Below are 26,499 nucleotides of genomic sequence, written 5' to 3'. Positions count from 1 at the left end.
TGGAGGCTTCGCAAGAGTACTAGACAAGATGTGAATTGAGGTTTGTGAATTGAAGCAATCCGCTCACCTACAAAGCAAAATGAATAAACCACCCTACATCAGTGGGCACAGGGTCCACAGCTATGGTCAACTAACACATGTCACATACACAACCTCCAAGATTTGAAGCCATGACCTGGGTGGGGATTGGAAACTTGATGCCCAAATGACTAGGCCAAAGGCTTAGAGGCAACTTTGCTCTCTCGGCCTATTTCCACATCACGAAGGTCTGCGCACCCAGGTTCAGGTTAACAATAGGTGGAGCATTGCACAAATAGATCCCTAGGTACCGCAATGGGCTGGATGGCCACTGGTGGCTTGGATGTGGGTGTCAAGCACCTGAGTGGGTGGAAATAGGACTTCTAGAGACTTGTTTATGTGTGTGTGTGTGTGTGTGTGTGTGTGTGTGTTTTTAGATTAAAAAGTCCCATCAATAATTGAGCCATACAATTAATTCCATCAATTGAATAAAAAGTAAAAAAAGAAAAACATATAAGGAAAATGTTTGAGACATTTGAGTTGAAAAATGCAACAACTAGAGTTTGCAAAATTTTGAATCAAAATTAATAATTTTTAATAATATTGAGTTTGATAAATATAATATTGAAAAAAGATGTTGAATCCTCACGTAGTCCAAGTTCCAAGGTCAGGGTCCACTTACCTACCAACCAAACAAACTTGGGTAGACAGGTAATGCCTGTTTTCCCCGACTTATTATCGCTTTACCTAGGAATATAGAAAACCATATGGATTCTTAGATAATTAAATTTTTTTGAAGCCACAAGTGAAGTTTAAGTCACAAGTGGAGAAGAAGAAAATGAGTGCATGGGTTGAGAAGGGATTAGAGGAGGTATGGGACGATTAGTGGGCTTGATGTGTGGGGATTTCACGGGGGTACATGAATGAATAATTCATAGTTGGGGAAGTATACATGTGTGTGTGTGTGTGTGTGTGTAGAAATAAGTGTTTGTGTGTGTGAGATACATTTACTAATCTTTTTTTTTTTTTGGTGTTTTTCACAAATGAGGATAAATTATGGGATTTTTTGTGTGAATGGCATTTACGGCCATTATTTTCATTTTCCCAAAATGCTGGGGGTTTCTTTTACAACTAGAAGCTTCTAGATGCAAAAGAAACACCGATCAAAAAAGGCTTTTAAGTTCTTCTAAACTTCTGTGGTTGCTCTTCGCAAGCTTGCATTGCCTCCATTTTCATCCTCCTCCATCATCCCTGCAAGTAACATCCCATCTCAATTCCTTCATCTCCAGCCCCTCATCAATTTTTGTGTCCCAAATTTGACTCCTTTTCATTGCTTGCAATCTATTTACCTCATTTCAGTTCCATCTCTGAATACTTGGCAACAACAGTTGACACAGCTCAGGCAACAATAGTTGCCTGTGAGCTCAGAATACTTGGCAACAATAGTTGTCAATTAATTTCAAAATACTTGGCAACAACAGTTGACACAGCTCAGGCAACAACTGCAAGAGGAACATGATCAAAAGAACAAACTTGCTTCATGCTATGCAAATCAAAACAAAGAGATCCAAGACTTGAAAGAGGAACTCACTCAACTCAAACAAATGCTGGCAATTGACATCGGCCCTTCTCAAATATCGGCCCCTCTCAAAATTCAAAAGGAAAAGTCAACAATATCAAGACAACACGAAGACTCTCCAAATAGGGCAAATCACTCAATCGATTGGCTACCCAACAAAATGTCAACATGTAAACATCAATAGAAAAGGCATTGGTCCTTTAGCAACAACAATGAGTATTCTCACAATCATATGCAATCTAAACAACCAAGGAAAAAATCTATCTGGATATAAAAGAAAAATGTGCACCGCTTTGTCCCCAATAGACATCTACACTTGGATAGAAGATTAAAGTGGGGATGGATTCCCAAAATATGTATCAAGAAAATGGGGAATTCCTTTGTCCCAACAACAATTTCAAATATTGATAGACCATGCAATGTGCTAAAGGAAGTATGGGTACCTTGACAACAGTGTGCAAAGCTTACAAAGACTGAGTCTATATCCACAAAAATGGGACACAAAAATGGGACACACGCTAAGCATAAAATCACCATTTACAAATGTTCCTCAACATGAAGATATCGAGCACATCCCATCCACTAATCGAATGCTTTTAGTATACAAAAACAATCAAACCCAAGAGATTGAGAGTAGAACAGATACAAATCTACATGCATCATCAAAGATTGACAAATCAAGAAAGGCATGCATCATTGAAGAATGGCACACAATCCATCCATCCACCTTAAAAAATGAAGAGGTTGCACTTTTTCAAAAGCATATCCCAATATGAAGTCAAGTGTCAACTCTCTATACTCTTTTAGTTTGCCAATAGGCCAATCGACTCAAGTACAAGAATAGAAAAGCTTCAACCAAATTCACTGGCCAACATGACAGAAGTTTCTCCATGTTCCCAATGATGATTTTGGTCTTTGAAAGAAAGAATGATAAAAACAAATAAAGGAGTGGCATTCAGGAAAACTCCATTTGGGGACTGAACCAAGAATAATATCATGGTTTCTCAACCATGACATCAATGCATAAAAATTTGCACATATGATTCTCCCGAATCCTGCAATCTTCTAAGTTTGCACCTAGACACATAGGTTAGGTCCATATGCACATGCACAAGTTTTTCCACTTTAGACATGATAGAGGTACAATAAAACTCCATTGAAAAGGAAAGACACCAACATGTCAAGTACTCAATCTTAAAATCAAGGCATAGTCCTCAAGAATCCTTAGGTGAATAGGTGTTCATCTCAAATACCTACTTTAGGCAGCACAAGGCACCCAACAATCTCTAAGCATGCACGTTTACAATCCTTAGGTGACAATAGGAAGTTGATATGAGTACATCATATGATAATAATGCAAATCAGTACAAAAACAAGTACACTCAACTCAAGGTTATTGACATGATTAATACCAAAAATTCACTCATGGGCTCTAGAGCCATACATGCAAGTCCTAAACCTTGTCATTGAATGTATCATCCTTAACTCTCTTAAGCATTCCTCTTGAAAAACAATGAATCAACTTACAAGATTCAAGAGAAGACATACATTCTATAAAAAAAGAATGCATCAAGCATAAGAATGTTTTTGTGAGCCAAATTTGATGCCAAACAAGGTAATCAGACACAAGGCCTCTCAAAATGTGCATCAACATACCATGTACACGACAAAGATGAGAAATTATCAAAGGAAAAATTGGGTGCACATGCAATCTACAAGAGAAGAAAAACTTTGCACACACTTAACAATAAGATAAGGACTACTTCAATGAAAATCACATCAAAAGAAGGTACATCAGACCAACTCCAACAACCAAACAACTCCATGGAAGGAAGAAAGTTTAAAAATATTCCCACTCAGAGCATCAGATACCTGAGGATGGGTAATAAAATCGGTCTGGGGGAATGTTCACTCTGTAGCAACAACAAGGGATAGAAGTATAATATAGAGCAAAGAAGATGAGATCCTTGTGTGTGTAGAGTAGCGGCAAACCTCTGCTTGTAATATCTTGAGCCTGAAGTATGGTATGATGAAAATTAAAGGATGAGGATAGCCAAAATCTTCTCTAGAAAAGATCTAATCATACTTGCAAAATCAGGATCTAGAGAGAGAAATACTAAATCTAGAGAGAGAAACTGAAAGCCTACACTTTTTGAGGTCGACCGACTTTGTGTAGAGACTCAAAAGGTCCCCCCACTTTGTGTAGAGACCTCAAAGGTCCCCCCACTTTGTGTAGAGGCTCAAAGGTACCCCCACTTTCTGTAAAGATCCAAAAGGTTCCCACTTTGTGTAGAGACTCAAAGGTCCCCCCACTTTGAGTAGAGACCAGAAAGCCCCCCCCCAAAAGTGGAGGGACTCTTGTCCAAAAGGTCTCCTACAAAAGAGGTCCTACCAAGGAGGTACCTACTGATTATGTAGAGACCACCATGTATAAATATCTCTAAATGGAATGAAGCACCCACTCTTTGGGGTTCAATGTTCAGTTCAGTTTAGTGTTCATGTGCTTGCTCTCCTTAAGTCCATGCTCCCTCAATGTGATAGCATGTTCTAACCTTGCAATCTCCCATCCTCCCCCCTTCCTCTCCTCCTCCTCCCTCCTCCTCCTCCTCCTCCCCTCTCCGCTTCCTCCTCCCCTCTCCTCCTCCCTCTTCCTCCTCCTCCATCCTTCTTCTCCTCCCTCCTCCTCCTCCACCCTTCTCCTCCTCCCTCCTCCTCTTCCTCCCTCCTCCTCCTCTCTCCTCCTCCTCCTCCCTCCACCTCCTCCTTCCTCCCTTGATCCTCCTTCTCAACCCTTTATCTTTTGAATCCGTGAAAGAGATTAGCTCTCCACTCCTCAACCCTGGACTTCTCCTAAACCCTACAACCCTCTTTGAACCCTGGAACTCCTAGATAGCTCTCTCAAACCTATCCTCTTTTTGAACCCTGCAATACCCTTCTAAACCCTTGAACTCTCATGGAGGCGAGAGCCTCCATCGATCGTTGTGATCAAGCCCTCTTTCTCACCCATGCGTGCATGAGATCTACTTTCCACACTTTAGCCTACATCTCTCACCGAAATATGACCCGAGGACCTATGCTACACTTGTGAACACCTATAGCACAATGAGCAATGACACGACTGTAGGTGACCAACACCCTCGAAACCTGCACTTAGAAGAAATAGTGACAACTCTCTCTCTCTCTCTCTCTCTCTCACACACACACACACACACACACACACACACACACACACACACACACACACATGTAATTGAGATGTGTTGTGGATATGGTACTTACACAATGAGATGTATAATAAATGTTCCAAAATGGTGATAAAGATCACATTTTTTCAAAAAAAACCTAACGAATTATATATTGTGACAAACTAATGTTGGGATTGTACATGTTCCTTTCATAACATTGTTCCAAATAGTTATTAGGTTGTCAGTATTATGGATAAACTTCTATTTATGTGCTCCCAATATAGCATTTAGTATGCGAAGACACTTTCGTTTATGATTATCCATTACCTACAAATGGAGGAATCTATTACCTATACAATGTAGCATTGTAACAAATTCAAGAAACATTCATTTGATGAAACCCTAACAAAAATGAGCTTCACTTTATTTTTTTCAAGGAATGAACACACATTATGTCATTATTTCCTAAGTTTTGGTTTTGATTGGGTTTGTAAGGGTTGTGGTGCTTATGGGTAACAACCGTATGTGCAACACAACAACATGACCTTATGCATGAAATGAATCGACGGGGTATATAGTTTATTTTGTAAAATTGACTTATGGAGAGGAATAGTCAGTATAGGTAGACCCACCTACTTGATCATCTATTTATACCTATGCATGGAATTGGTAGGCGGCTAAGATAAGTACTATGAGATTGGGAGGCATTATTTTCTCTTATGCAATATGTCGATGGACTTGTTGGAAATCACTATCATCTACGATGTACTTAGCAACCCTATCCACAAGGTCATGCTTATGTGAGGCAACATGACTTACCCAATTGAATTATGGTTGCTCATGTGAGGCAACATGATCGGCCTGACAAGATCATGCTTATGTGAGGCAACGTGACCTGCCCGACTGAATTATGGTTGCTCATGGGCACAAGATTGTTTATGTTAGGTAAGGTACTATCTTTGGTGATGATTTTTTTTTTTTGGCTTTTTCTCTTGATCTGTATTCTATACGTTGGTTGATTACCTCAATCTATGACTCCGCATTATTTCTTTTCACTGTCTACAATATATCTTCCTTTGTCTATATCATGAGCAAAAATGTCACTCTAGCTAGACAATACACACATAATGTGTGGACAGTTTCAATTTGGGAGGGTTGCAAGAATAAGTATGTGCTTGCCTCTCTTTTTTTGTTGTAATCATACGCATGAGTGCCACTTTCATGCTACTATAAATAACTGGATCTACTAGAGGCAACATGATGAGATACATCTTATCAAGCTTTGTCAGTATCTCCCTATAATGCACAAGAAACAAGACACATGCAAAATAATTTCATGCTTATGATTTTAGTTAAATAGAGCTGAATACGACATACTCCAATTGTTGTTAACTTGAGAGCACTTGTTTGATCGCCATCTTTCTTCCATAGGGGCTAGAGACCCACCTTCACACTTGTGCTTGGTGTAAACAATCTTACATAACCACCAATTTGGTCTATAAATTGTAAACATCTCTTTCAAGATAAAATGCTCACTTCTTTGGTCTTGCTTTCTCATTTCATGGCTCTCTTCCTTGAGCCTCTACCCTAATACTATCTTATTCTCAGAATGTTGGATTTTGAGGATTCTTCAACCTTGTTTTTTGTTAGCACTGCTCTTGCCATGCTTCGATCCCCACCTCTTCCTCAAGATGAGATGAACACAACCAGAGAGGTATTCTCTTAGGGCACTTCTTGAGTCCTTTTTTTATAAACATTTCAAGGAGCCTAGAGATGGCCTAAACAAACCTAGAGATGGACTAAACATTTCAAGGAGCCTAGAGATGGGCTCAACCATAACTTGAAAAAGTCTAGAACAAGACCTCCCAATAGCATCTTTTCATTCTCAATATTGCCAATTCTTGTTTTATAATAGCAAATTTCAACAAAACACTTTCCATTGTCCTTTTTTCCTTGCTTTGGCTAAGAATAATCTTGCCATCTCTAGATCGTGGTTCTCAAAACTCCAGCTTAAATGCAAGTAGTTCAATTTCCTTTGAATTGAAATAGAATGATCAACTTTTTAAAGGATATTTCTAGCTACGTTTTGATGTTGCTTTCTTGCTTGCTTGTTGCATTCCAATACCCAACAAACTCAAAGGTCTAACAAAACTCTTGGACACTGCCTCCTAATAGCTACTCTTACTTTCTTTGTTGCTCCAAAGCATAGACTATCTCATCAGTATCCTTCACACTCCTTGTAATCCACAACTTTATGCATTGTCTCCTATGGTATATTCAATCTAATTGAACCAAACTTGGGACGATGTGTAGCAAGTTCTAGAATTTTGTTAGTGACCACTTCTCCCATAAAAATTCATCTGTTGGTGACCACTTCTCCCATAACAATGCATCATGGACATAGATGAGCTATGAAATAGTCCTTCAAGCTCTTACGTGATGCTACCAATGCCCATTTTTTATAGCCAATTCATTAATTTCCTTTCCACAGGCATGCACCCATTGTTGTATCTTTCATGTATAGTATTTTTCTTTGTAACTTGAAAATTTCCTCATTTAAACCTATATTTTGCATCAAATTTGAGGGATTTCTAGAGTACTTTCTACCAAATGTTGCCTTGCGATTCTTGATTCTCTTTCTAAAGAATCGCATTCCCTCTTTTCATCTAGGTCATCATGACAATTAGATCGTGTATAGATGATATGCAATGCTAATTCTTAGAATAAATTTTTTCGTGCATGAGCTATTAACAAGTAGTTTTTGCCTAAAGACAAAAGCTTTCAAGAATGATCTCCATAAACAAGGTGAATAGCATTCAATGGGCCTACCTAATCATGAAAGGGCTGTGTATATTATTGAATGGTTTGACCAATATGCATATTGTGTTCTTGTAAGTCGATTCTCAATGAATGTGTTTGTCCAGATATGATCCAAGTAGAGTTATAAATTGTAGTGCATGTGCAAATGAGTTGTTTCATGTTGTAGCATTCCATGAACATGAGTAGTTTGTCCATGTTACTTGTTTTCATATTGTAGTCAATGTTGAAGTCTCCCAAGATATATGTGAGTATCTTTGTATCCAAATTGTTTAGTATGTTGTTGAGTGAATGAATTAGAGTATTAGTTTTTGTGCTTGGTCACTCATAAATGTTAATTATAGCTATGTTTTAGAGGAATGAGGCTGGAAATTTGTTAATAAACATTGGAGACCCTCATGGAAGTAATGCTCTTTTTGTATTAGTTTTATTTTATTTATGTAGTAAGTTGAAATCCCAACGCCCATTGAATCTATGATGTGTTTGAAATTTGGAATGTGAGGGTCATGAGAAGATTTTTGGTGTGTTTCTTGTAGGCAAAATATATGTGATGCAAGAATGTTGTCGTTGCAAAGTATGTCTTTTGTAATATGTAGAGGTTAGATGGATCTTGCACTCATGACAATTCACTGTAAGCAACACCATGTGTTTTTATGCTAGTAGGGTTGAATGCCAGTTTGTTGGTAGAAAGCCCTTGGTTGCGACAATCGATGAATTGTTTGGGCTATTGCTGGTTGTATGGGGAACCGATGTCTACAAAAAGTGTTTAGAAAGTTCTTTCCTATTTGGAATTCACAAGTAACTTGTTGGAAGATTAAGATTGGTGTCCACGAAGGATGAGTTTTGCATATGTACAACATTGAGTTGTTACTTCATGCTTATGAACCAATTTTAATGTCGTTGAAATGCACACATACAACGAATTGTTTTTTTTGCATGTTTGATTTCCATGAAAATCGTGTCTACTACATTCACTAGGCCGTCTGAAATGTCAAGATTTCCTCAGCAAAGTTTGACTATCATACCAGGCTTAAGTTTTAGCTCTGCATGGAGGCCCCCTGTACTTTTTGGGTTAGTTGGTATGTTGATTGTATTGCTACATGCCTTGTGTCTAATGTCCATTCCTTTACAGAAGTGTGATCGGGACGTCAACATGTGGAATATTTCTTCATTGTGGTTGTCTTTTGCTGCATTTGTGTAGAACGAGTGCGAGGTTTTTGGCTTTGTTGGTGGTGTATGATGATATAGTGAGTTCAAGTGCTTGAGATCCTTTTCTATTTGCATGCCTATTCTAATGTGATTCAAGATCTATAAGAACTCATGATCATTTTGGTGCATTGGTTTTGCAAGCTCATAGTACGTTATGTGGTCCTTCCAAATGGATGGGAGCATTGATAAGGCTACCTGCCTTGTCTGAAAAGATCTATCCTTTATTGGTCTTGCTTGGCATAAGTCTCCACAAAGTAGCACACCCACACCTCCAAATGGATCTAGGTGATTGTGTGTAAATTCACGCATTTGCATATCTACTGCTATAAATGTATATTAAGTCCAAATCTTTATAGAATAATGAAAGAGTTTGGAGTTTCTTTGCTAAAAGATCCTTGTATCTTCTAGTCATGAGTGGTAGGTAAAGTGCAGAGTGTATAGTTGTACCATTGACATTGAATGAAGCTTTTCTAGTGTATGCTAAGACTAGAACTCTCGGCAAAGTAGTGTCTGAATTGTTGTTGTGATTGTAGTGCCTTAGCAATGCCTAGATTAACACAAGCAATGTGAATGTTTTCCCTGTGCTTGCATTGCCTAATAGAAAGATGTGTAAGGGGGTTGGTGACCTTAGATGTTTCTTTAGCAAAATGTCCTCTACTATTGCATGTTGATCCGAATTCAAGGTTCGAATTGACATGTGGTATTTTTCAGTGGGTTGCATTCTGTAGTGAAGTGTGCATTGCCAATGTACTGTTTCTGCTTCACTGTTGAAGGAAGCTCAACTTTTAAGTCGAATTTTTGGGTTTTGCCATGGTCATTGAAATTTTGAGTTGAAGATGATGTCGTTGTAACGAAAATGGAAGTTATTGCATTGAACACCACTAGTTTGTTGAATATAGCTCTATTATGTATTGATTCTTTATTGTATTCATAGACATCGTGCCATGTTGTTATGTTTTCATCAAGAGAAAGCTCATTGTTAGAGAATGGCATATAGAGTTGACACAATTCTCTCTAGTGTTTCTCGGGATCCTTGTTCTTATTGTAGTTATTGAAATGGATTATTCATTCATGTTTTCTTGTGGCGTTTTTGTTGTTGCCATAGTTACTAACAAATGACGCTAAGCAAACATTTTGCATGCTTGAATTTCATTGTAAGTACTTTGTGATTACATCTACAAAGAAGATGTCATGACTCTCAGGCTCTAACCTTTGTAGCTCTTCTCTTCGTTTTAGGAGCAAGGTCCTCTCGTCACAGTAGAGTTGGTGTTGATGTGGGAGAATTCCCTAGTACTGGAGGTTAGCAGCAAGGATAAACATAAGTATATATCTTGTTGAGCGCTTATATGTTATGTGTTGAGTATCACATTGCCAACTTTGTGTATTCATTCATTTGCAAGTCTATTTGTTTGCATGCACTTAGTGAATGCTTTTCAAACTACTTCAATAGTGTCTTGTCATGTACGATGTGCAATATGATGCCGCTCCATGTGGATTTAAAATGAATTGAAGGTCAGTGTTAGCCTCCCATAACTTCAATATTGCTGGGTTGAAGTTATTACTGAAGACATCCTTTGGTTCACATTTTAGGAACATTGTAGGTTGGCTAATACTTGAGTGTAATGCGAAAGTGTATTGTTCTTCACTGAGTTTAAGTTCAGTGAGGTACGCATAAAATGTTAGTTCAAGTGTTAATGGATTTTCTAAGAGTGTGGTGATACTTTTCATTTGTTCTTTCGAAGTACTTTTGATGTCTTCTCTATTTATAGGAGTTAAGAACCTTGTAGTACAAGTGGATGGACGAGGGAATCCAAAATGGCATTTTGTGCCCCTTTGTTTTGCAAGTTTTTCTATGCTTATGGGATTGGATGTTCGGGTTAGGAAGGTCAAGCTTTAATATGTCACAACAAATGTATTTATCCACAAATTCTTCTATTTCTGTATTTGTTACGTACCATATGTAGGTGGCCCTTCGATCCAAATCAACCTACAGTCATGTTGACTATACCACGATTTTGAAACTTAGTGACAAAGAAAAAGTCCATCACTTTTCCTATGATAAGATGAATCTTCTTAAAGTAATCGTTTAATAGCTTGGAATCTATGCTCATAATATTCAGCTGATGTTAGCGGATCTTTGCAGATTAAGTTTCATGTTTTTGTAGTAGAGGAAGCATGGGTATTGCCTATCAATTATGTAGTAAGGTCTTCCAAGCATTCAAGCAAAGGTTTCCATAGTCTTTCAGCTGTTGCTAAGAAAGTGATGAAGAAAGTTGGAGGGCCAAGTTGGCTTACTGTGGCGAATATATTTTTTTGTAGTTTCATCTTGTAGTCCAATGATATGTCGAAGGAAGCAAAGTCATGGTAGCCAATATTTGAACGAAGAAGATGTTCTACGTGTGTGTTCTATAGTGCATATTTTTCTTTTAATGTTCATCCACAAAGGTGTGCTTTATGCATGTGGACCCAAGTTTAGGATAAAACTTGGCACACAAATCCTTTCATGGTTTTGAAGAAAAGGTTTTCTATGGAGAATGCAAACCGGCAATCTTTGTTCGTGAGTTCCTAGTGTGTAATCTCTTGGTATGAAGTGCAACCTAGTATGTTATACATGGGTGGGTGACAATAGAAGAGCCTAGGGAATGCAAGTTCTTCGCAGTGCTTGTCCTTGAAGATGCTAAGAGGTGAAAAGCCTTTAGAAGGAGCTATAAATATTGTTTTTTCTTCTAAGTCAATGACATGTTGGCTACTATAAATTCCATGTACTTATGGTCTCTATGTCATCATTCCCATCATTATAAAATTTGTTGTTGGTGAGTGCTCTTGTAATTGCTCTTTTTGGAGTGCATCAATGTGATGGGCCCATGACTGTTTAATGTCACACGCTCCTCCTTGTATAATGGGGTAAGTAAAAGTTCATTCAATGCATGCGTTGTAAGAGTGGGCCTTACTAATACACTCATATAATAATGTGTATACAGAGTTTTCTCTTAATACCAACCATGGCAGTTGTTCCATTGGTAAGGAATCTTGGGAGCACATGTTGAGCTCTGTTGATATCTGGAAACACGTTCACAATGCTCCCCTTGAGACCGTATTGATCGTCAAAGCTTAATTCACATATTTGAGCAAAAGGGATTTGTATTGAAAGAAGAGGTGCTTTGATTCATTTGTTGTACTTGCGTACTTTATTTTATTTTGAAAGGGGTATGTTTTTATGGTAGAATGTTGGCACTACTTTCTTCTTAATACGTTTGTAACAAATTGAGCACAAACTTTTTTCTTTTAAAGGCACTTCACCTTCAATGATATGATTTTGAAGCAAGAAGGTAGTCATTGATGGTGTTACCATTTTTAGCTTTGAGAGAAATGTTAAAGTGTTGCAAGATTTGCAAGCATGTCAAGGATAATCTTGTATTATTTTTAAAACTTAGCGCAAGCATCATTGCAAAAAATCTCTCTTTCTTGATTGTGTTTGTTCATGTGAATGTACCATTGTAGGTAACTTAGTAATAGAATTTTCTATATATATAGCATGCTCTATGGTCGTTATTGTATGTTGCATACTCAATGTATTAACCCTTTGAACATTTGCATACTTTAACTTGTATATCTCACGCATAATAGAGTGCATATATAAGGTGCTTCCTTGTGGGTTTGAATGAATAGCATAGCAACCTCTCTAGCACTTAAGTTGGGGTTGTTTTGAAGGATTAGCACAAGTTCACTTTCATGTTGTTTGTGCTAAGACACATATGCACATTTACATGGAATTTCAAGTAAAGGAGAGATTTGCATTGGAATAGTTGTTTCATCAAGCAAAATGAGAAGCCAATACTACCAAGGTAGCAAACATGAAAGGCTTTGTATGCATTTGTTGTTGTTAGACAAATCCTTGGAACTTTTGGGGGAGTGGTCTCTCGATGATTGAGTGAAGGGTATTCGAGAGGCTAACAAGTGATTATGGGGTCCCGAATGATTCAGAGCAAGACCTCAACATCTCATTGGACAGTGCAACATATAGAGATCTCCATGATGGCACTCCAAATCAAACTGTGATATATGTATATACTTATCAATTTGGGTCTCGTTACCAAGGTTGCATGCCTTTGATTCCCCAAGGGGATGGCCAGCTTTGTTCTGTAAATTTTTTTTTTTCACAAACCCACCTCACGCTTACCCTCCCGTGGTCCTATTGACGGGCACCAGGGTCCACAGCTGTGATCAACTAACACACGTTACATACATGCACCTAACCACATGCTAGGACATGAGGCCCCAACCTCCAAGATTTGAAGCCGTGACCCTGGGTGGGGATTGGAAGCTTGATGCCCAAACGACAAGGCCAAAGCCTTGGAGGCAGCTTTGCTCTATGGGCCTGTTTCCATGTGACCAGGGTGCGTGCACCTAGGTGCAAAAGAACGACACGCGGAGTGGTGTGCAAATAGATGCCTAGGTGCTGCCAAGGGCTAGATTGGCGACCGGTGGCTTGCAGGTCGGTGTGAAGCACGTGAGTTTGTGGAGACGCGACTTCTAGAGATGTGTGTGTGTGTGTAGTTTTCACGCAAAAATAAAAAGTGTGTGTGTAGTTTCACAAAAGGGTAAAATATGTGATTTTGCCGTTAATTTTTTTATTTTTTTTCCCAAAATGCTGGGGGTTTCTTTTGCAACTAGAAGTTTCTAGATGCAAAAGCAAAACCCATCAGAAAAGGCTTCATTCAAAGTTCTTCTAAACTTCTGCGCGGTTGCTCTTCGCAAGCTTTGCATTGCCTCCGTTTGCATCCTCGAGCCTCCATCATCCCTGCAGGTAACTTTCCCTCTCCATTCCTTCATCTCCTTCCTCTCATCAGTTTTTGTGTCCCTCATTTGACTCCTTTTCATTGCTTTCAATCTTTTTACCTCATTTCGGTTCCATCTCTGCTTTCCTGCAGCCTTCATGGCCCGTTTTGGTGAAGGCGACAAACGCTGGATCGTCCAAGACAGAGCCGACGGCGCCAACGTGCATAACTGGCATTGGACCGAGAAAGATTGCTTGGAATGGTCTCGCAAGCGCCTCGGAGAGCTTTTGGAGAACATTGCGATCCTTGAAGGGTCTGGAGGTTTGTGGATTTACACGACGAATCTGGAAAGCGTCACTGGAGACGCATACGTCAACATAAGGAAGGGTAAGATCATTCCAGGATATGAACTTGCCGTGCGCCTCTCTTGGAAAGGGGAAGCCAAGGACGGGAGTGGAAACAGCCTTGCTGATGTGAAGGGAAAGATAGAGCTTCCATACATAGCCGATGAAAATGCTGATGAAGATCCGGAGCTGAAGGTTTCCGTCGCAGATGAAGGTCCGTTGGGACAGAGACTGCGAGAGGCCTTTCTTGCGAAAGGGAAGCCCATTGTCCTGGAGAGAGTAAGCAAGTTCGTTAAAGAAATGTCTGCGGGCGGTCCTGCCAAAGATGAATTGGAAGCGAAGAGCAAAGCTGCTGTTAGCAAAACCAATAAGAATGAGATGAACAATTATAGTGCATCACCTGTGAATAAAGATCCCCCGCCTAAACCTAAGGACAAGGAAGGGTTTAAAACTATCGCTCTTACTGAAAGATTCCACTGTCGTCCACATGATTTGTATACAACTCTGTTGGACGAGAATAGATGGAAAGGTTTCACTCAAAGTAACGCAAAAATTAGCAAGGAGGTGGGAGGCCAGTTTTACATATTTGATGGGGCAGTCACAGGTGTACAGATGAAGTTGGAAGAAGACAAGCTTATTATGCAGAAGTGGCGGTTTGGAAACTGGAACGATGGGCACTATTCTACGGTCAGTCTCTTCCTCAAATTCTTATGTGTGCATTTTAAGAATACGGTCTGTGCAGGTTCTTCATGTAGATAGTTGCCAGATGCTTGCTTTGAATGGATCACCAGAGATTAGTTTCTCGTGGATGGGTATTGTTTGAAAAATGTGCTGGAAATATCGTGTGGCAATCTAATTTACGCTCTCCTATTAAGCTGGTGTATAGAAGAGCTGTTGTCTCTGAACTGTTGTCTGTGTCTTGCAATTAATTTTCTCTTGAAAAAGTACTGAAGTGCTTTCTATATGCGGATAAATGGTGTTGCGCAACTGGATACGAGGTAATAGTTAAATGTCACAAATCATGTGAAATGTGGCAAATAGACGTTCGTATTGGATGGCTTCTCCGATTGCCTCTGATTACTGAGAAACTTAGTCTCGAATTTTCCATCTTCTCTTTTGGAGGGTCTTGCCATGTGCCTAACGATAACATTGGTTGTCAAACCAGGTCAATTGTAAGATTTTAGCTTTGGGTATAGCATTGTAGCGTTTGACATAATAATTTGTCCCCTATATCCAGAAGTTTAGTTTTTCTCGTTTGCTATGTGTACGTGTGTTATTGGTGAGAGAGCAACTTCCTAGCTTTTTGGTTGGCTGCTGTCGCCATATTTTCTCTGATGTGTGCATAGGCTCAACATCATAGGAGCACGTGTTCCTCATTTTGTACCTCCCCTTTGGGGCAGATTTTACAGATTCTTGCCTCGTTTGGGACCTTAGGTTGCTCACCTGCCCCTCTTCACCACTAGGTCATGTGATCTGGTCCTTAATTTACAGTGCCTTTTGCACATTGATATATCCTATCCGATGTATGTTTTTATTTCATAACTGTCCATCTGTTGGATTTCCTTTTAATACTCTGGTCTTGCCAGCATTTTCTGTGTAATCATCCGATTCCAGTGCAAAAATTCCATGGCGACCTTTCTTTCATCTAACCTGGCAGCTCCAAAGGGGTCCTGGCAGGAGATTTCAGATGCATCTTCTGGTATATCAGCAGCTGTTGTCATATCAGCTAGTCCCATTCATTTAACGATTTGTATCATTATAGGTATAATACATCAGAAAACTGCAAATTAGTTTTGTTTTTACACGAGAAGTTTGGGCACGCTCATGGATCCATCCAGATTTATGGCCTCATGCATAGTTACACCCAGACTGCGGCAGTACATCAAATGCACTTGTGTATTTCATTAAATGTATGTGCCAATGTTGTAAGCTGTACATGTTCACAGAACAGTGAGTTTGTGTCTTCGCAGGTTTGCCTGACGTTTGAAGAACCAGAGATTGGGGTTACTGTTGTGAAGCTGACGCAGACAGACGTTCCTGAAGAGGACAGGTAAGAAAACTTGTCTTTATTTTTGAGAATTTGCTTTCTAGTTGTCGTAAGTTAATTCACTGAGTTTCTTTTCGTCCCTGCTTCCATCATCATCGCAGATATGGAAACGCAACAGTGATTGAGAATACACAAAAAGGCTGGAGGGATCTCATATTTCACAGGATTCGATCGGTTTTTGGTTATGGACTTTAAGTGTTTTATCTTTGTCCTGTCCAGCATTTTGTTGCTTCCTTGACAGGTTGCTTTTTAAAGGATTGATCATCCAGTAATACTGGTCAAGGTTTTGATCAAATCAGTAATAGGTTGGTGCATTTATGAGAAGTTCAGTTGTACGTTGGGGTCTTGTTTTTGGACCAATTAATGAATGAAATGATTTTGCAGTGGCTCATATGTGTATACACTTCAATGGAAAGACAGTTTCTGAGCCTTTTTTGGCCTAGGAAGAATGTGAATGTGCCTGTGAAGGTGTTGTTGACTTACTGGGTGTGAAACTCATATCTGCTGTGGGCTGAGTGAAGGAGAAGAGTTTGGTTGTCTGCAAGACAGTCTTCTTTTTCCATTCTGTTGGATTTTTTCTACCTCATTGGTTGGTACAGATTGAGGGGAATGTCAGTCTATGCCTATGGTTGTCTGCAAGGCAGTCTTCTTTTCCATCCTGTTGGAATTTTTATCCACCTCGTTGGTTGGTACAGATTGAAGGGAATGTCAGTCTATGCCTTTCATTAAAAAGTAAATCTTACGTAGGTAGAAATAGGAATGCTGTTCTGAATCGTAGACACAAAGAGGATCTTCAGAGACACAAACAGCATCTTCAGAAGTTTAATGTGAAAATTCTGTATCATGTGGATCCTGACATGTTATGATGCAAAATGTAATTTCGTCATGTCACATCTGCGCACGATATTCTCAACCAGAACATTGCAGTAAAAACTAAAGGACTAGCTTTAGCTCGTAACTAAGTACAAGTTGTGGCTGTAACATACTTCTAGCCCCCAAGTTTACTCGGAATATTTGTCCCAATATGGTGCCGTTGCTCAGTGCTGACTGCTCCATCAGTTGTGCGGTCTGGGGGTATGCTGCATGTCTAACTTAAAACTCGTTTCCTATTATCGAGCAGATTTCTATTTTGCATGCTTCAGCTCAATAAAGGTGGCGTACCTTCTTTTCATCCAACATACATCTAGAGGATTTTGCTATTAACTCCTTCTATTCAGTAAGATATCTACAGTTATTGTGAATGGGTTCATAGGAAAAGCCCCATTGATTTAGGGTTCATAGGAAAAGCCCCTAACCCTAACCCTAACAGGTGAGCATGTATATATTTCACTTCTTTGCTGCCTATGGTGCTCTATCCCTTATAGAGAGTTTAAGCCTTGCTTTTCAAGACAAGTCCTTACTTCTATCAAGGCACAAGTGCTCCTAAGGCATCTTTATTCTGTGATGAGCTCACCTCGTAGAGCTTCACACCTAAGTTTTGCTTCAAAAATCTTTGTTGGAGCTTGAGATATCTTCACTTGAGTGATGCCTCTTTTCTTATCTTCATTATATGGGTTTTGTAAGTAGTTTGAAGTTTGAGATATCTTCATTTGAGTGTCGCCCCTTCTTTCCTTCATTGTATGTGTTTTGTAATGAATTTTGCATCAGATTTGTGACTTTGTGTGTCATCTTATGAGAGAAAAAGAGAGACAAAGAGAGAAGACGGTCATGAGGATTTCTTCAGGATTTTTAAAGCTCTTGACATTTAGAACTTCATTATTGAGCTCAAAATGGGAGATAGTTTAAGGGCCCCACTCCTATTTGGTTTTGAGTAGAGGTTGATTAAAAAATAATTTTTATTTTTGAGAATGTACAAACCATTGAAGGGCCCCAGTTAGGAAAGGCTTGCCCATCATTTACCCCTTCAAAGGAGGATCTTATTTTAATTTTGAGTGAAGGTCCATATATGGAGAATTTTATTTTCTTCTGTTTCAATTCGGCAAGGCTCTAAACAACCATCGCTTGGTGTGGTGAGTGCCCAAAGCCCACTCTTTGAAGGAGAAGCCTTAAAAGGTTCCTTTCTTGGGGGAATGTGGTGAGGAAGGGGATGAAAGGGGCATTAGGAGAAAAGGGACTCATTTTGGGGCCCTCCAAGAAATTCACAATTTCTTCTCATTTCTTTTCTCCAAAATGCACAAAAATGGATAGGCTCCTATAAGATTCTCTCCTTAATTTCACACTAGTCTTTGACTCATGCATGCAACAAACACGTCTGTTTCACATGTGAGAACCTGTTTTTTGAAAATTGAAGCCTTATAGTCATTGTTTCATAAAAATTTAATGAGGATATGAAGCAATTGGACAATGTTGCTCAAAAAAATGGCAACATGTGACCCCACTACTAAGGAACAATCCAACAAGAAGAGACTCTACCATCTTCGAGCCATCTCCATATTTATGGTGTGATGGAGGCATTTATTCAAAGTGTTCAATTAGAACTCTAGTCTGTGGGTGATGGCACAAAGGGATGAATGGATACATTACGACTCAATTTGTCATTGCAAAAATGTACATATGATTGTACTATCAGGAGACGGAGATGAAATTGCCATAGATAGTAGAAAGCTCTAGATTTAAAGAGCAATTATAGAAGGAAACTAAAGAACAAATTAAGACAAAGGAGAAGTTGAGTAAAGTTTGAACAAAAAAGCCTCCATTAGGAGATAGGCTTGGAAATAGAAAAATTTGCAACATTGCAAAATTGGTGGTGGAGGATGCAAGTGTAGAGTTCAAGAAACAAGGTAAGTTTTCTTTTGCTTTTACTATTTTGATTGCAATACAAAGACAATGATCACTGTTGATAATAGCAATTGAGCATAGAAAAACTTGTGTGTGTGTGCTTGTTTAGGAAAATCCTAGACCTCAAAAGAAGAATGTTGATCCTAATACCCTTCCAATAAAACACACTGAAAAGTCTACTATCAACTATTTTTGAGAAAAGTATGCTAGAGGAGAACAAATTTAAAACAGAGAAACACAATATTATGCAACAGTTTGTAGATAGCTACAAAGTTGATGTGAACATAATCCAAGTGTCACTTATGAGAGTGGAGTGAGAAGGAATGGTAACACCTCTATTTTCAAAGCAGTGTCATCAACCTTGAAAGATCAGAGAATAAAACATGTGTTCTTACCAAACCTTGCAAAAGCGTGGAAGTTAAGAGGCCTACTCAATTAGAAAGTAGATGATTATATGATAATCCTTGGAATAACATTATTATCGATCTTCAACAAGTACAAAGGAGAATGGTTGAATTCTATGGTATCACATTTGAAGAGTGCCAAGCACATCTCGAATTTGTTATAAAGTTGATGAATGTGAAATTGTCAAGGAGAAAAGTGAACGAGTGACAATAAATAGAGCTCTCGATCCATCAATTACAAAAGCTAACTCAAAACACTTTAATGTGCTATCAGGAAAGCACATTTGGTGGCTAGGCTCATTTGAGGTAAGCATACACTTGGATTTCAAATGGTTTTCCATAAGCATAATAAATTAATGTCTGATTCTTTAATTGCACAACTCAAAGAGCCTTGCATTTCTCAATGGCAAGTTAAGACAAAGGACCACCAAGCTCTTGATTGGGTATTCCAATACATAGAAATGCGAGCAATTATCAAAAATCAAGTTCAAGGAGGCCATTTTCATGTCAAGGACAAAGGTGATTTCCAAGTGGAGTGCCATATAGCTATGGCTACCCTGCAATTTAGTCCACCAACCACCCAGGGAATGGAGAAGTCCCATTACACTGCATAATATGCATTCCTCTGACACACACAACATTTTATAGAAGCACAGAAGGCAAACAATCTCAAAGAACTTTGTCAGTGGTTCTATGAAGGTATACTAAGGCTACAAATTAAGAAAAAAGTGGCAACGTCACACCTTAATCTAGCATTCAAAATGGCCCAAAAAGAAAAAAGGAGCAAAATCTTGGACAACTCAAAAGCTACATAGAAACATGTAGAATGGAGGCATTCAAAAATATTTGTGAACCACAAGTGGACACATAAAGAATAAGAACTTAATAACAATACAATTTACAAGTCCCTAATATAAAAGTAATGACTATATTTAGCAATGACTATATTTAGATGTAAGTTTTGCAAAAGCAATGCAACTACTTTCTCTCCTATAATCTATTAGTCAAGGCTCTTCTTGCAACTTGGTGACACCTTTTAAACCCTCACAATGGGACTACCTTGTACTTATGCTCTTTTCATCTTCAACTGCTTTCTCTCTTGCTAGTGAACTGATTTGTCTTCTTCAATTTGTTGAATGGCTTGATGTGCTAAAACTGCCTCTCTAAACTTGAGAAGATAGTGTTTTCCATGAACTTCCAAGTTGAGAGGGCTTTTAATGCCATTTGCAAGGGCATAGGCCATGTATGTAAGATTAATATCCTATCATAGAGTAGCTCTTACTAGGATAGTAACAAAAAATGTTATAAGTAGAGATTTTTCAACAAGAATGATCTTGTCCTACTACTAGTTGATTTGGTGCCCTCCTAGAAATGTGACAAAGCTTTGAAAAACCAAACAACTATCTCTCCATTGTTGTTTAAATGCAGGTGATAAATTGAATTTTTTGCAGAGGAGGGCATCTTCATATAGTGAGAGAGGCTAGCAAGTTGGCCAAGATCTCTCTCTTTACTCTCACTAGACCACAAAAGAAAGGAATCATATTCAACGTACAATTGCACAAACCAAATGAAAATGATCTTTCCACTGAAGGCATCACTCACCTTCGTATTCTCATTGGTCTCTAGATCCTTATTGTTCCAAAGGAAGATGTTTTTCTCTAAGGACTCTCCTGCTATCCTTTTGTGCTCCTCTTTTTCGAGCTGGTCAAACTTGAGGTCTCTTTGAACTCTTCAATAATGTCATCCATCTCAACATTTTTTAGCCTCTTCAAAGCACATGTTTGGATCTTCTTGTGAATTGAAGTTGTCTTATATGCATAGGAAAGGAGAATCCTTGACAAGAGTCTCAAAATCCAATTAACAGGATTCGGCGATCATTGCCAGTGCATAATCCTCAAGTCAAGTATTATTTGAATAGTATGTAGAAGAACATAGTCTTTTTTTTTTTTGGAAAGTGGGGAGCAAAGGCATAGCATGGATGCAGCTTTTAATGTCAAAGCCTTCAACATTTATTGGTCCCTTTAAGAGTATGTGACCTTAGTACCACAAGGTGTAGTGCAGCAAGTTCACCCCTCTCCTTTTCTAGGTTTATCTCATCCTCTTCGTCTTGCTTTTAGGCCTCTCGATCTTGAGGTTTCTCTGCTATTTCCTTCTCCTCTTGCATCTCTTCTTCTTCTTGCTTTAAGATTTGGAGAGTGTCAATCTGGTGAAACTTAAGGTATGTGCAAAGGACAAACTTTCCTCCAAAAGTCTGCACTTTCTAATGTGTCTATTGCACTTTGCCTTAAAATTCTATGGGAAGAGGTCATATCTTTTATTTATTCCTAAAATTCTCAGCTATCATTACATCATCATCATTGACATGAATGAAAGACTTGTCTCTATAATAGGAACCCTGCCCTCCCTTGGGAGATTTTAAAACAGATTGGTTGTTCAACCAAAATTTCCCTATGTTGATCCACCAAATTTGAATATTGAAACTCTTTGTTGAAAATGTCATAAATATGTGGAGCTCCTATTGGGCATTACATTTATGGAGGAAGTCAAAGAGCATTCCATCACATGATTTGCTTCCTTGTCCTACTTTGGCACCTTCGCGAACAATCAATCTCCTTTCATTGGGAATAGCTAATACTTCCTTTGTAGTCCTTTTCTCTTTTTCTACATCATTGTAAACCCTTCATCAATATCTCCTTGTAGACATTAACACAAGAAAACGATGACACATAGAGTGAGATTCTACCAAGTTTAGGATGCTCCCTGAAGATAACACTAGAATTGAAGTCTACAACCCTTTTTTTATATGTCGTACCCTTATCTCATGATTTGATAAGAAAAACATATTTTCAAGTATTAAAAAGTAAAATTTGGCATTACATAAGCAAACCTACAAAATATGCTTAAGAAAGCAATTTGACCTATTGGGTAGGCTTCCAAGAACATAAATTTCTTTCTGAGCATTATTCCCACAATTGTGCTACAAAAGCGATTTGTGCTCTAGAAGGCCTCCCCAACAAGACAAATTGCTTTCTTCAGCACATTCCTTGAAAATGCAAGCAGATTTCTTACCTCTTGGCTATTGCTCCATTGCATTGGACTCTTACAATCAACTAATTATTGCCTTGGAGTTCCTCTGTAGTCCTGGCTTTTTTCCTATATTTTAAACTCTTCATCATTATCTGAAGCATATACATTAACAGAAGAAGACTAGGACACCAAGATTGATATATCTAGTAGGTTGTGATGAATCTACTAGGTTTAGAATGCTCACAGAAGACAGCACCAGAAGTAAAGTCTAGAGTTCTTTTTTGGGATTTCCTACCCTTAGATTTTGGATGTGATAAAGCAAATATATTTTCAAACTATGACAAAGTTGAGCAATACCAGAGGAAACTATAGAATGTGCTTGAGTGTTTGGCTTTGGGAATGCTTCTAATAGCACAAATTGCCTTCTTAAGCACTATTCCCACAATTGTTTTTTCTAAAAATATATTTGAGCTATTGAGGGCCTCCACAACAAGACAAATTGCTTTCCTAAGCTCATTCCTTGAAAATGCAAACAAATTGCTTACATATTGATTGTTGCTCCATTGCACTAGACCCTTTCCACTAACTACTACTCTAGAGTCTCTCCCTTGCTAGTGTTAATTCAAGTGAGGGTCGTGTTGCAACCTTTGATAGCCCAAGAATCATATAAAACTATTGTATGCAAATGAAACAATCACTAGTTACTAATTGTAAATAATTGACACATGAAATACAACGAAGATGTAGAAGAAAGCAAGAAACTCTTATTCCATAATCGACAACAATTCAACATTCATCTCCTTAGCTTGACCAAACTTGTTGGAGTTACGTTGCAATAGACTCTACTAACTACCTAGACATCGAGCCATGATATAAGAGAGACTATCGTAGAAGATGCCACACTCACCACGATCGACTTCCAGGGCATACATATGCACCAACTCCAAAGACAACTGCGCCAATCAACAACCCGTGATCACAGGAGAGACCTTGGCCTCTAAACATGCTCTCATGCAGCCAACCATGCACGTGACAAGTGGTAGATCCAATCCCCCCTTCCAACCATGCTCTAATCTTGCCCAACCTAAAGTTTGCTTATGACCAACACCCCCCTCAAACAAAAGGGAGGGCAATGTACATCAGAGAATGCTTCCTGGCACAGCAAGTCAGGGATAGCACGAAGACTTTTCATCCATATAGCAAGTGAATGAAGATAAACACCTTCTCACATTAAGAAAACTCTGATCATCATGCCTTTGGACATGACAAACTTAGGTATTATTATCATGCAAAGTAAAAAACCTAATCTACATTGTCGATTATGTGTGAACACTTAGAATGCCCACTCGTCTTCATTTTGCTTGGACTTGCAGTCCAACGACCTCCTCTATTGCATGTGCCCTTTCTTTACCTTTTTCTTTGTTCTTCTGAGTGATATCATCCCATCTTTAAAGCAATATTCTACATGGTGTTTAAGCTTGCCACAATAGTCACAATTCTGTCCATCTTTGTGCTTTTCTTTTGACACCTTGCTTACAAATGCATGTTCTTGATCAAGAGTCAGTATCTTGTGCCTCTCTTCATCTAGAAGCATGGAGATCATCTCTGAAAGACTTGCATCATTATTGACTCATAGGATTTTAACGAGATCATCATATGCTGGTGTAAGACTGGAAACAAGTATAGCTTTAGAGTCATTGTCTTCCATAAGTACACCAAGATTAGTGAGTTGTTGAAGAATCGACCGCATTTGATTCAGGTGTTCTCCAAGTGTTTGATCCTATGTCATCTTCAAACCAAAATTTTTTTGCTTTAGTAATACCTTTGAGTTTCGAAGCCTCGATCCAAACAAAGTCTCCACTGCAATCTAGTTCTTGCATGCTGTCATGGAGAGATCAAGATGATGGCTATACCTTCCACCAAGTGCTCACCCGAGAATTCCTAAAGCCTTGTCATTTGTTTCTTCCCATCGATCTACTAATTCAAGAGTCATGAGCCTTTTCCCCATTGGTTTCTTGTCAACACTTGATGCAATCGACCAAAAGCCCTTCTCCATCAAATACAAACGAAGCGTGAGCTGCCAAATAGGGAAGTTAATGCTGTTGTAAGTAATCGGCTTCACTGCATATTTAGATTTACTCTCCATCTTCTTTGCCTTCGCTCTGATACCATTGATAGCCCATGAATCATATAAAACTATTGCATGTAAATGAAACAATCACTAGTTACTAACTGTAAATGATCGACGCATGAAATACAATGAAGATGTAGAAGAAATCAAGAAACTCTTGTTCCATAATCGACAGCAATTCAACACTCATATCCTCTCAACACTCATCTCCTCAGCTTGACCAAGCTTGTTGGAGCTACAATGCAATAGACTCTACTAACTACCTAGACATCAAGCCATGACATAAGAGAGACTGTCGTAGAAGATACCACACTCATTATTACGATCGGATTCCAAGGCATAACATATGCACCAACTCCAGAGACGACTGCGTCAATCAGCAACCCATGATCATAGGAGAGACCTCAGTACAAAATAGTAAGTTGGAGAGCAGGAGGTGATAGCGGGTATGCTTAAGAAGCGATATTGTACATGATTGGAAGCATGTCAAGACACAATAATAAATGTTTCAAGAATCCTACTTTTGTACATGGTATTAGAGCCAAGTGCTCATCTCCCTCTTTCCTTTCTAGCCTTGGCATTTCTATCCTCCCATTTTATATGGTGTCTTATTGAGAGGATTTATACTCCTTGATGTTGTTCTTTATCCATTCCAAGTGCTCTTCTATCTTGGAGGTTGCTTCAAAAACTCGAAATTATTGGAGGAGCTTCTCTCTAGGTAGTCGATATCTTCCATTTTGCAATTGGTTCTAGGCCTCACAAAGGCAATTGGTTCTCGGCCTTTTTATGATGGCTACTGTTAAGCGCTATTCATGAAGATTTTTCTCTATTACGTCTTCAAAGGAGGCTATAGGTTTTCTTTTTGGGAGGATGGCTATTTTGTTGTATTTCTTTCTTAAAAGTGGCTGTTAGTTTTCTCTCTCTTTTGTGGCTATTACTTTGAGATTATCTACCAATCATGAGGCTTTATTTTATGCTACTGTCAACAAGACGACATCAAGAGAATGGAGTGCATTTATCTGTAGCCAAAAGTGAATGGACTCATTTCATTGTCAGCAGTCTCAAGAACTCTTATTCTCTCTTTCAGAACAATTGGTGGCTGGATTTCTTAGATGGACAACTTCCATTATATTGAGCATCGCTCCTTACTCTACCAAGAGAAGACTGTAAATAGTATCGCCAGGGGTTTTTGAAGCTAGGAGGAGTCACTTATCTACTATGATGTTTGTCACTTTGTGAGTCCAAAAGATAGACATTGATTTTGTGGGTTGTTTATCAATGTTGAAACTTGTGTTATGGTTGCTCTCTGATCCATGTGCAATGACTCAGTGTAGCAGCAATTGCTTTTGGAACGAGGTTAGAGCTCCTTTGGAGCTTCTCTAATGTAGAATGACAATGGGCTTTTGATAGCTTTTGCTTCCATGATGTTGATGTCCACGACACTGAGATCCTCTATTCTCTTTTCTTTTGCAAAGTTAAAAGGTTAAGGTTTCAAATGAATGACATGTGGCATAGTTGATTTTTGGCCCCTCTTACCATTCACTCCTAAGGTTATTATTTCAAATATATTGCAAAGTTGATTGTTTTTTTCTCTCCATCTTGGGAATTGCTTTTGAGGATCTAGCTTTGTGCCATTTACTAGCTGCTATTCCTTTTTATTTTTCTTGCATATTTACAACGAGAAATTATAAGATAGTGTTTATCTCGCAAAAAATGGTGACAAAGGAAATTTATTTTGGGCATATCAAACCATTTGATGGGGAAGGGTTTCATGCTTGGAAAACTCAAGTCAAGTACCTCTTAATGTACAAAGATTTGTGGCCTTATGTCAAGGGCATGATGTAAATTGACATCACCACCGATGAAGAAGAGAAAGATTTGGATGTTATTGCTCTTAATCTTGATCCCAAGCTCATTCATTTGGTGTGGGAGCTATCTCATCAAAAACAGCTTGGAATGAGTTGGAGCGATTGGTAAACACTCCCATATTGCACTCAAAGTCAAATTATTTGGTTACAATTTTTGAAAAGGATAAGTTGAGTGATTTTATTAGTTAGCTCCATAGTATCACAACATAGTTGGCCACCATTGATTAGGAGAAGTCATTGTAGTTCTCTTGAAGAGCATGTTCAAACCTTATGAGAACTTCATCACAACCTTAAAGCATCTCCCCAAAACCAAT

At 38.7% G+C, this 26,499-nt stretch overlaps 1 protein-coding gene across 1 annotated transcript; it reads left to right on the top strand.

Annotated features, from left to right (window-relative positions):
- Nucleotides 1-13,467: 13,467 nt before the first annotated feature.
- Nucleotides 13,468-16,433, top strand: LOC147894480 (uncharacterized). The gene is made up of 4 exons (XM_087384891.1): nucleotides 13,468-13,615; nucleotides 13,740-14,617; nucleotides 15,901-15,980; nucleotides 16,079-16,433. Exons 2-4 carry the CDS (start codon nucleotides 13,745-13,747, stop codon nucleotides 16,170-16,172), a joined length of 1,047 nt encoding a protein of 348 aa, XP_087241017.1. The 5' UTR covers nucleotides 13,468-13,615; nucleotides 13,740-13,744; the 3' UTR covers nucleotides 16,173-16,433.
- Nucleotides 16,434-26,499: the final 10,066 nt, after the last annotated feature.

This window comes from Dipteris shenzhenensis, chromosome 14 (assembly GCF_047967505.1).
Source record: "Dipteris shenzhenensis isolate YYH24624 ecotype China chromosome 14, Dip_SZ_1.0, whole genome shotgun sequence".
In the NCBI taxonomy this organism is placed as follows: Eukaryota; Viridiplantae; Streptophyta; class Polypodiopsida; order Gleicheniales; family Dipteridaceae; genus Dipteris; species Dipteris shenzhenensis.
Note: the sequence above shows the minus strand (reverse complement) of the source record. Positions and strands in the feature narration are given on the sequence as shown.

What these genes read in the sequence shown, in the direction of transcription:
- LOC147894480 (XM_087384891.1), top strand. Translation starts at nt 13,745, where the DNA reads ATGGCCCGTTTTGGTGAAGGCGACAAACGCTGGATCGTCCAAGACAGA. An exon ending in ACGATGGGCACTATTCTACG is followed by an intron (nt 14,618 to 15,900) that starts GTCAGTCTCTTC and finishes GTGTCTTCGCAG; the next exon opens with GTTTGCCTGACGTTTGAAGA. An exon ending in GACGTTCCTGAAGAGGACAG is followed by an intron (nt 15,981 to 16,078) that starts GTAAGAAAACTT and finishes TCATCATCGCAG; the next exon opens with ATATGGAAACGCAACAGTGA.